The 10,424-nt window shown below is 60.1% G+C and overlaps 1 protein-coding gene across 1 annotated transcript in view; it reads left to right on the forward strand.

Moving 5' to 3' along the window:
• CFAP46 (cilia and flagella associated protein 46) overlaps positions 1–10,038 on the forward strand; it is a 90,537-nt gene extending 80,499 nt beyond the window's left edge. The window contains exons 51-59 of the mRNA XM_073793776.1: positions 3,398–3,468; positions 3,570–3,630; positions 3,701–3,736; positions 4,226–4,328; positions 4,844–4,956; positions 6,223–6,304; positions 6,949–7,085; positions 7,184–7,264; positions 8,031–10,038. Coding sequence (XP_073649877.1) covers positions 3,398–3,468; positions 3,570–3,630; positions 3,701–3,736; positions 4,226–4,328; positions 4,844–4,956; positions 6,223–6,304; positions 6,949–7,085; positions 7,184–7,264; positions 8,031–8,155 — 809 coding nt within the window. The 3' untranslated portion in view covers positions 8,156–10,038. The remainder of the gene's footprint in view (positions 1–3,397; positions 3,469–3,569; positions 3,631–3,700; positions 3,737–4,225; positions 4,329–4,843; positions 4,957–6,222; positions 6,305–6,948; positions 7,086–7,183; positions 7,265–8,030) is intronic.
• The last annotated feature ends 386 nt before the right edge of the window (positions 10,039–10,424 follow it).

Here is a 10,424-nt window from a genome sequence, read left to right on the forward strand (position 1 = left end):
CTAGTCTTTGGCCAGTTTTTCTCTTGGGTTATCTGCCTTTTGTTCTTTAGGTTTGTATAAATTTTCTGATCATTTTATGAACTACAGATGTCCTCCCAGTCTGCAGCTGGTCTTTTCACTCCTTTACGTGGTACCTCTTGGTGAACAAAATATTTGAATATAGTCCAATGCATCCATCTTCTCTTAACAGCTGGTGCTTTTGGGGTCTTTTTATAAAGAACATTTTCTTACCTGAAGATCATGAAGGTTCTATGATGTCTTCTAACTGTGTCTCTCTTTTTGTCCTTCACGTCTTCACGTACCTTCCATCCGAAATCGGTTTTGCACACAGTGTGAGATAAGGGGCAGGTCTCTCTTTCCCACGTGAGTCCCCCGCTGTGCACGCCCCATTCACTGAAAGGGCCTTCCTGTCCCCGCCGCTCTGCGCCGCCAGCGCTGTCTGGAAGAGCAGACCACCCCCTGGTGGGGTTAGCAGAATAGCGGCCCTAAAGGTGCCCACGCCCTGACCCCGGGCCCCAGAGGAGGTGCCCTGATGTGACAAAAGGGCCTTTGCAGATGTGATTCAGTGAAGGGTCCTGAGATGGGGAGACTGTCCTGATTGTCTGGGTGGCCCAGTGTCATCGCCAGGGTTCTGAAAAGAGGGAGGCAGGAGGGTGCGGCGGTAGCGGAAGGGGCTCGTGGCGCCTCTGGAGGCTGGAAAAGGCAAGGGAGCCGATTCTCCTCCGGAGCCTCCCAAGGGAAACAGCCTCCCTCGCACCTGGACTTTAATCCAGGGGGACCCCTTTCGACTCCTGCCTCCAGACTGTAAGGTAATAAATTGGTGTTGTTTTAAGTCCCAACATTTGTGGTAATTTGTTACAGCAGCAACTAGACCCTAATACAAACTCTCACCATAAAGTAACAAAAATACTGCATAAATGTGAGTGAAGTCTTTTCAATGCATTACGGAGTGGGGATAAAAAGGATTCTGCAGGTCCCAGAGTGAAGTGTTCTCAGAGCCTTGAACCCTTCAGGCTGGAGGAATGCCCTTTGAGTGTTAAATATTCATGGCAAACCTTTAAGGATAATCACGAAAGAGCATAACTGGTGTATAAATTCCAAACCAGTAAAGAGGGAAAATGAATAAGAAAAACAAGTGAACCAACCCCTCAGTCGAGTTACAAAGAGCCAGTGGTGGAGACGCACACACGGAGCAGAGGACGGAGAACCCACGGGCGAAAAGGTGCGGTGGCCCATCCATCAGATCAGGAACCGAACCAGTGAGTGCAGCACACCTGCCGACTAAAGACACCGTAAACAGGAGCGCGTAGATGGGGTGCCGGCCACGTGAGACTCTCCTGAACAGAAAGGGGGCGCAAAAGCCAGAAAGCAGAAGAGCGGAAAGAGGAGCCGGGCGGGCGAGCCCCCAAAAGGGCCTCCGTCGCACTGTCCGCCGGAGCCGACTTCACCGCCGCGGGCGTCCGTAGGGTCATCACACAGTGATAGCGGTGAAGTTCGTGGCAGGATCAAAGAGCCTCGATACGGGAGGCAGCAAGTAACAAGCACCGGGGGCGAGGCTGGTGGCCACTCCCGCGATGGGAGATTCCCGCACGCCCCCACGACCGAAAGGTCAAACAAGCAGAAAGAGCGCCAACAGCGAGAATTGCGGCAACACGCTTAACAGACTTGGCTTAACAGACACGTGGGCCCTGCGTCTAAAACTTAGAGACTCCCATTCTTTTCAGGTGCACGTGAAACAATCACAGAAACTGGCTGAGGCCACATGTGATTAGGTTAGAAACCAATTCCCAAAAGACGGATTTTTTAAACTCCCATACATCTGGAAATTTTAAAACACTGACTTCTAAAAACTCCCGGGACTCAGAAGAAGCAATGATAGGAATGCCAAAGATGGCTGGATGTTACCACAGCAGAATCTAGAAGGATCCTTTAGCTTTAAATGCTTAAAGGATCACGAACAGACCCTAAAACAAAATAGGAAGCAAAGACAAAAATTAGTTATTTGGGAAAAAATAACCTCATAAAATAGACACATTTGGGTGAGAATGATCCAGAAAAAAACAGACAAGACATAAATAAACAATGTGAGAAATACAAGAGACACCAGCTCTAAAGAGCATCAGAGATTTAAGAGAATAAGAGAATATTATGAACAACTTTTCGACAATATATTCAAAAATACTCGGAGACTCAAGAAGGAAAGAAAACCCAGCGGCCTCATAGCGAAGAAAGGACGATCAATACATTTACATTTCCCCACAAAAAATATTGCTTTTACCATTTTTCTGTTGAATTCTACCAAAATTTCAAGAAACCGTTCATGTCAGTCTATACATGTCTCCCCAGGTAGAAGAAAAAAAAGCCATCCTTCTGCTGGCCAGTCCAGACCCTGACACCCAAACTTCTCAGGAGTAGCAAAGAAAGAAAGAAACATGTAACATTTCATCACCCAGTCTGACCTTAAAAACTTACAGGTATCACAGAGGAATAGATTAAAGGGAAATCGAACTTATAAACATCCAAGATGATGCAGGAAAAAAAGCATTTGATAAAATGCATGCATTCGGGTCTTCCCTGGTGGCGCAGTGGTTGAGAGTCCGCCTGCTGATGCAGGGGACGCGGGTTCGTGCCCCGGTCCGGGAAGATCCCACATGCCGCGGAGCGGCTGGGCCCGTGAGCCATGGCCGCTGAGCCTGCGCGTCCGGAGCCTGTGCTCCGCAACGGTAGAGGCCACAACAGTGAGAGGCCCGCATACCGCAAAAAAAAAAAAAAAAAAAAAAAAAAAAAGCATGCATCCGTAATAGAAATTCTTAGCAAACCAGGAGTTCTTCTCATCCTGGTGGAGAAAGCCATCCAAATCTAGGGCAAGCTGCTTCCCAGCGGTGCCCCCATAAGGCTGGGACACGGCAGAGAGGCCCACATCAGCGCTTACATCTCTGAGGCGGCCAGACGGGAATGAAGGAAACTGGCATTATTTTCGGTTACCTTCACCAGAATGGGAGCACAGCGGGGGCAGGTGTAAATACTCCTGCAAGAGGGAGAGGGGCCAGCAGGGCCCAGCCCTCTGCGACTGGGCCAGCTCAGCAGGTGCACCGGTAGGTGCCCAGCGTGGTGTGTGATTGGGCAGCCGCATGGGCCCGGGAACCTCTGGCGGCCGTTCCTTTCTTGAGGTCTCCTGGCCCGGGCCTTTCCCAACCCTGTGAGCCTTTACCTTTGAGAGATTACTGCCATTTCAACTTTACAAAAATGGAAATCAACTGTTCACACCACTTCTTGTTTTTTTCATTGAGGTGAGATTCACGTAATATAAAATTAAGCATTTAAGCATTCGAACGTCGTGTACCACGGCCTCTGTCTAGTTCCAGGACATCACCACTTCTTGTTATTGTCTCAACAGAAGGGAATGTGAAAAAGGAGAGCAGAGGTAAAGATCACAGAAAGAGAGGCACAGCAAAGAAGGGAGCAAAGGTAGGTGGTCGAGGCCCCGCTGAGGCAGAGAGCCGGGCGGGGCCCGAGGTCCGGCCGTGCCCCCAGGACGCATCCCCAAGGACGCCTGCCTGTCTTTGCAGCGCGTCGTGTCCCGGATCATCCCCCCCGACTGCATCGCGGTCGACGCGGACAACTTCAGATGTATCCTTTGCTGCTGCTTCTGCCCCAGACAGCGAGTGTGTGGTCCTGTTTCTCCTTAACCAAGGCCCAGTCGTTGTGGACCCCTACGAGGAGGCCCGAGGCCCAGGTGAGCCCTCCCGCCCACGCACAAGCCATACGCCGCCCACAGCACTCGGAGCATCGTGGACCGGGTGCCTCGGCCTCTGCTGCCACCCGGCCCTCCGTCACCTCCTGCTACACTGACGGTGGGCAGGAGGGGGACACTGGTGTGCTCCGAGACCCCGCCCTCACCGTCTGCGGCCAGTCAGGGCGACAGCTGTGTGACCTGGGCCCGAGGCGGCGCCGTGCCCCACTCCGGGCCTGCGGCTGTGGCTGAGGGCTGCCTCTGCGGCTCGGGGACAGGATTCCTCAGCTCCTCTTTTGCTGAGCTGGTGTTTTCATCTCTCCACAAAGGAGGGAAGGAGTACTAAGATCTCCACTCCCCCGGGGCCCCCGTCTGTGAGGGCCCAAGGCCCAGGCCGCCCTGCCACGCCAAGAGCCGCCAAGGGCACCGGGACCGCCCGTGCCCACACGCGCGGTGCGCCTAAGTTTTCTCACCATCCGATTCTGGCTGCAGAAATGCTGACTCCTGTCTCCGTGACCCGGGAAATTTTGGAAAGATACCGAGACACGTTCACTGCGAGATGGGCGGGGCATCTGGGAAAGAAGCAGTTTCCCAGGTTGGCATCTGGGTTCCTGGGACGCCGTCCTGCGGTGGCTGGGGTGCGCCAGCCCGAGGGGCGCTCCGCATGCGGCCCCTTCCCCCCTCCCCGTCCCGCCGAGGCTCCCTCCTGCCCTGACCCCCACTTCTGTCCTGTCAGACCCTTCCCTCTGGTGCATGGAGGCGCCTAGATCCCCAGATCCTGGATGCGGACCTGGGCCCCCGCCGCGTGTGCGCCCCTGCACGAGGGCCGGGCCCCTCCAGGCGGGGCCTCGCGGAGGGGGCGGGGGCCCCAGAGGGCGGGGCGCGATGGAGGGGAGGGGCTCTGTCGGGGCGGGGCCCAGGAGGGGCGGGGCCCTCTGGGGCAGGGACCTGGGCTCCTTGGCCGGACGGAAGACCCTCTGCGGCTTTTCAAAGTAACCGCCCCGGGGGCAGGGTGTGGAACGGAACGCGGGGACAGTCTGCTCCGGATCGCGTCCTTAGCCCGCGGCTCCCGCAGGCACCCACCCCGGGTCTCTCTCCTTCCCTTGGCAGCCAGGCAGAGTGGGAGCAGCTGCTGGGCAGCTGCGGAGGCTTTTTCTTCTACGGGATGGAGAGCTTCCTGTCCCACATATTGGTAGAAAGGTTGGCCGCCATGAACTTGGAAGGTGAGACCCCCCCAAAAGCCCGCCTCTCTGCCAGACCCGCCGGCACAAGTCGAATCCACACGGGGACAGAGCAGGGAGCCCCTGTGTCTTATCAGGTGTCTCCCCTGTGCTCTGATGGAGGGCTGGGGGGGCGCTTTAGGAAGGCACAGCGGGGCCTGGGTTGGGGGCCCCTCCTCCGTTCCTCTGAGAGGCCTGGCCAGGGCCAGGCGTTGGGGGGCCACCCCTCCAGGGCTGGGCCTGCAGAGCGCAGGAAGGCTGGGTGGGCGTTTCTGGAAAGTGCGGGTCGCAGCCCCTTCCCACCAGTTCTACTCCAGATGCAGGCGCTCTGGCCCCGCTTTCCCTCCCGCTGTCCACTGGCCCCTGCGCCACCCAGCCCACCCCCAGGGTGCCCGTGAGTGTCGTCTGGCCTGCCCTCAGGTGACCTTCTCCTGAGGGGATTGCTGGGTAGCTGGCCACTGTGCACGGTTGAGTGGGGGCCTTTTCAGGGACCCCTCAGAGAGGCCCCTACCCTTGGGGTGTGTGGCCCAGGTGGACACTGTCCGTGGTCGGGATACCTGAACCCAGCCTGTCACCCCATCTCCTCCGTAGGCCCTGCCGATATGGGTGGGGTCCGCACGTTCTTACCCCAGGAGAAGGTAGAAACAGGCTTCTCTGAAACTTGAATTCTAGACCTTCTCAGACGAGCGGTGAGTGACACTGAAGAAATCATAGGCTCCCAGGCGCCTGTAGGGGTGACAGCATCGCTGGGTGCCCCCGCCGTTCCCAGCCAGGCCTGTCCTCACACAGCTGGAGGCTCTGCCCCCTCTGGGGACGGCCCCTGACGCTTGGCCTCAGCATCTGTGGGGCTTTCCGCACACCCACATCCAAGAGCTGCGTTTTGGACACTGGCCCCGTTTCAGTGGGCACACGGGGCCAGGGCCACCGACGCCTAGCCCCTGGCAAGCCGGAGTGCCTCATGGGTGGCCTCTGGGAGCCAAGACCCCTCTGCGAGGCAGGGAGAGCTGTGGCAGGCCCCGGGGTGGGCTTCCCTCCCTCGCCCAGCCCGGTCACCCAAGGAGGACGTGAAGGGTGTGGGTCGGCCAAGGCAAATAACGGCCGGCTTGCCCGTGCAGCCCACGCGACCCAGGACGGGGACGAGTGGTGTCGGAGCCTCGGTCGGGTCAGGCCGAGTTCCCGCTATCCTCCTCGCCCTGGATGACACCCCCGCCTGCACGGCACCCTCACCCTGGGTGCCCTGCCACTGAGCCGCCCTTCCTGTGACCACAGAGTGCCAGATGGTGGTGCTGCTGGACCTGGCGCGGTCCTGCGAGAGCACGCGGCGCCACGTGGAGTCCTCGCAGAACAAGAGGTGCCCGGGGTCCCCTCCGCTCGGGCTTAAGCCTGCAGCCTGGCCTCCGGCAGCTGACGAGGGACCTGGGGGGGCATATGAGCCACGGCTGTCCGCCTGGGGCACTGTCCTTGCACCCCCTGGGCAGCTGGGGTGCCGTCATCCGGCCCCCAGACCCTGCCTGGCAGAGTCCCAGGGCGGGGGGGTGGATGGACGGCGCCGGCACAGACCACAGGCCTGCCTGGAACCTCAGGCAGCTGGGTTTGGGCCAGGAAGCGATGGCTGGCAACTGGGAGGACACCCTGGCTTCAGGGCTCCCCGTGTCACCTGTCACCCCCCCACCCAGGGCCTCTGTGGGCTGCAGGCGGGCGGAGCAGAGGACACCCTCTGGCGGGGCTCCCCTCCTGGCCCCGCACCGCATGACTGGGAGCGCCCAGGGGGACTTGGCAGGGCTCGGAAATGCCTTTTCTTGTTAAATGGTATTTAATTGTGTGGGGGGCGGGGGCGGGGGCGGGGGAGGAATTCTCGGTTCTTTCGAGAACCCTAAGAGCTGTCAGTCCAAATACCCGGTCCAACACTTGGCGCTCTTCGGGCTGTGGGTGGAGGAGGGCTCGGACCGGGCCCTTTGGTGCTGGCCCGGCCCCCAGGAGCTCGGTCCCCTGCAGCGCACCCCGACTGTCGTTGGAGGGGCCCGTCGAGACGGCCGTCCTCCTGAGTCTGCTGGGGGTCAGGAGCATTGTGGCGAACCAGTGGCCGACGGTCCTGCGGGACAACGCGACGCGGGCCAGCATCCTGTGGGAAAGTGAGTCGTGCCGGCAGCCGCCCGTCCTGCAGCCCCGCGGGGCTCCCGGAAGCCTGTGGGCTGTTAACGGTCCCTCTGAAGGGCTGCTTCTTCTCCAGATCTGTTGACAGCTGGCAAGCCGATCGGGAGAACGACCCGCCTCCTTCAGAAGAGGGGAACCGGTGAAACTGTCCACCACGGTGATTAGAAACGGCCCTCCCTCCTTGCTCGTCCCTCGGGCTGCAGGGTCAGGGGTCCCCCACTTCTCCCGTTTCTGCACAGCCTCCGAAGGTCAGCCTGCCTGACAGAGACCTTCAGCCTCCTACAGGCCACTGCCTACAGTGAGATCTGGCTTCGAATGTCTTTACGGAAACACACATGGGTCACTGGCACGTCTTCATCTTCAAAACAGCTCAAGTCCCACAAATCCAAAAGCCCTGGTGTGTTCTCTGGGAGGCGGGGAGCCCACTCCTCCTTCAAGGCAAATGGAGCCCTGAAGTCCATGTGTGGCAGCGGCCTTACACGCGGATTCTGGTGTAAAAACCTTAAATGGAGCGCGAGGGAGTCTGAGCTTTAGCAATACGTTGATTGGAGAATCTACCGTAACTAAGAAAGGTTTATCCCAGGGTCATTTAAATCATGAAATTTTCAAATATACAAGGCGAAAGGGGCTTCAAATTCAAAACTCACATGGTCCACGGGTGCCCGGGAGGTAGTTGCCGAACAACAAAAGCTCGTGGAGCGAGCGCGCAGATGAGCGAGTGAAGGTGTGAGGGGTGGGCGAGCGCTGGCCTCTGGCTGCTGCCTCCGCGCCCGGCGTCCCCGTCCGGGCTGCGACCAGCGGCAGGGCCAGCAGCACCCTCACCTCTGCTGTGCTCCCCGCATGCGCCGTGAGCCTTGGTTGGGCCGCAGGCATCCTGTCCCCGTGAGCCCCGTGTTTCACAAGCCCGCCTGCTCTCCCCACAGATGAGGCTCTGCAGACCTGGGAGGACAGGCTGGTGCTCTTCCGGCCGCAGCCGCAGGGCTCGGAGCGGCTCCCCGTCACCCTCAACCTGGTCCTCTACGGGCTGCCGCACCAGGCCATCGTGTGATGGGGCCGCGCCTCCCCACAGCCCGTCCCCACCATCCGCCATCCCCCTCCCTGGTGTCCCCGGCCCCTCCGCCCGTGACCTCCTCCCAGGCTGTGCTGCCGCCCGGCCCCCGTTCTGCACAGGGCAGCAGCCTGCTTCTCCCTCCACGGTGAAGCCAGGGCCCTGTGGGCGGGAGGGGAGCATCTTGGGGGGCTCGGCAGCACGGGTTGGGGGAGGAATGCGTCCAGGCCCACCCCACAGCGGCCTGGGCCCCCGGGTCCCTTGTGCCCCGGCTGCTAGACCAGAATCGCTGGGAGGCAGAGTCTGTTGAAGTGCTTTAGTAAACAGCTGCGTCACCTCCGAGCTGTGTTTCTGTGCCCCTGGAAGCAGGGACCAGCTCTGGTTCTGCACCCCCGGCCGACGCACACGCCAGCACTGCCCAGCACCTCAAAACTCAAAGAGAGGAAGTGGCTGTGTGAAATGAGCCCCCAGGCCTCCCCTCCCTGCCCAGAGCTTTCCACGGGGTGGGGACTCACGTCCCGGGCAGAGGCGACCGTATCCTCAGGGCTCCCAGGGTCCCAGCCCGGGACCTCGCCCACTCAGTTCCACGGGGCTTTGCCAAGGAGATGTGAGGGGGTGGGACGTCCGCTGCAAATGCCCCTCAGTGGAGTGGCCGGCACTACCCTTGCCAGCCCTGGCGTCCCGGGCAGGGGGCAGGCGGGAAGAGCCAGTGGGCAGACTGGGTCCAGGACCTCATTTCCCCTGAATCACGGGACCAGAAATGGCCGTGTGAACATGCCAGGAATCCTCGGGGAGGCGGGGGCGGGCCTGCGACGCCCTGTTTGTCCTGTTCCTCGCTGACCACTCCTGGTGCGTCACAGTCTGTGGTCACCTCCAACCACCGGGCTGGGAATCCCTGGAGAGGGGCACTGTCCAGCGCCAGGCCGTGGCGGGGCCAGCAGGTGCTTGCAGAGCGAAGGGATGAGCGGGCGCGCCTCGGAGGCTGAGCCCAGGAGGCTGAGGGCGTCACGGGCTGCAGGGTGACTGCAGCTTCCAGAGACGGGAGTGGGGAGGGGCCCCATCCCTGATCTCAGAGCCCCCACTACTACGGGACGTGCAGCAGAGGCTCCTCCAGAGCTGGACGTCCAGCCACCACCTGTGGGCACCGCTCTGGGCAAAGTGAGCCCTGGGAGAGGCCACTGTCCCCAGAGGTGGACACTCAGCTGGAGCTGAAGGTGGCTATAGGAGGACAGATGCCACAGTCACCGGGAGAGCTCCTCACACCGTGCCCAGGCCAGCCTGGCCCACGTGTGGGCAGCAGACTGGCCAGGACCCTGCGTCCCGAGAGCCTCCAGGTCTGTGGCTGAGGGTCGAGGGTGAGCCCACTCCTGGCCTCTCTGGGGTGGAGCCAGCCCATTAGAGGGCGCACAGGCTGGGGCCGGGGAGGGTCAGAGCCCCTTCTGGCATGGGTCCTGGCAGGCAGCCCCCCAGATCCGCTGAGGCCAGGCCGCAGAGTGCACGGTCTGGGCCGCTGGCCCCGGGGCTGCTCGGGTGCCGTCTCCAGGGCGCCCAGGTGTTCCTGGGGCTCCCGGGCCCGTCCTGCCAGGCTCCGAGCACAGGTGCAGTGTCCACACAGAAGTCATGTCCCCAACCAGGCCTCAAGTCCGCTGCCTGCCTCGCCTACCTCTGGGGCCACGTGGCAGATGGAAGAAGCCACCCAGTGGCCAGAGGATGCCAAGTCCCAGGCTGACTGACCCTGGTCACCGCCCCGTCTGGGCTGGGAGGCCCAGGAGCTGAACACGTGGGAGGTGGCACAGCAGGGGAAGGTTCCCCTGGTACGTGAGCAGGCACGGAGCTCCGTCCTGACCTCGTGCCCTGGACACCAGCTGGCGAGACTGCATCCCTGCGGCGTGGCCTCCCTGCTCTTAGGCGCAGAGTGAGCAGTGCTGAGATTCCTGGGCCGAGACACACAACAGCCCAAATAGTAAAAAAAAAAAAAAAAGGCCCAAATTAAGACCGAGATAAAATATCATTACCATATCTACTAAAACAGCTAAAATGAAAGAGAGCGACAAACACCAAATGCTGGGGAAGATGCAAAGAAACTGGGTCTCCCAATACGTCACTCCTGGGAATCTAAAATGGTGCAGACTCTCCGGAAAAGAGTTGGGCAGGTTCTCATAAACTGTGGGTGCAGTTAGCGCATGGCCCAGCCTCTGCATTTATCCCAGAGAAATGGGAACTTAGGGTCACACAAACACATGCATGAACGTTTATAGCAGCTCCATCC

This window comes from Tursiops truncatus, chromosome 16 (genome assembly GCF_011762595.2).
Source record: "Tursiops truncatus isolate mTurTru1 chromosome 16, mTurTru1.mat.Y, whole genome shotgun sequence".
Classification (NCBI taxonomy): domain Eukaryota; kingdom Metazoa; phylum Chordata; class Mammalia; order Artiodactyla; family Delphinidae; genus Tursiops; species Tursiops truncatus.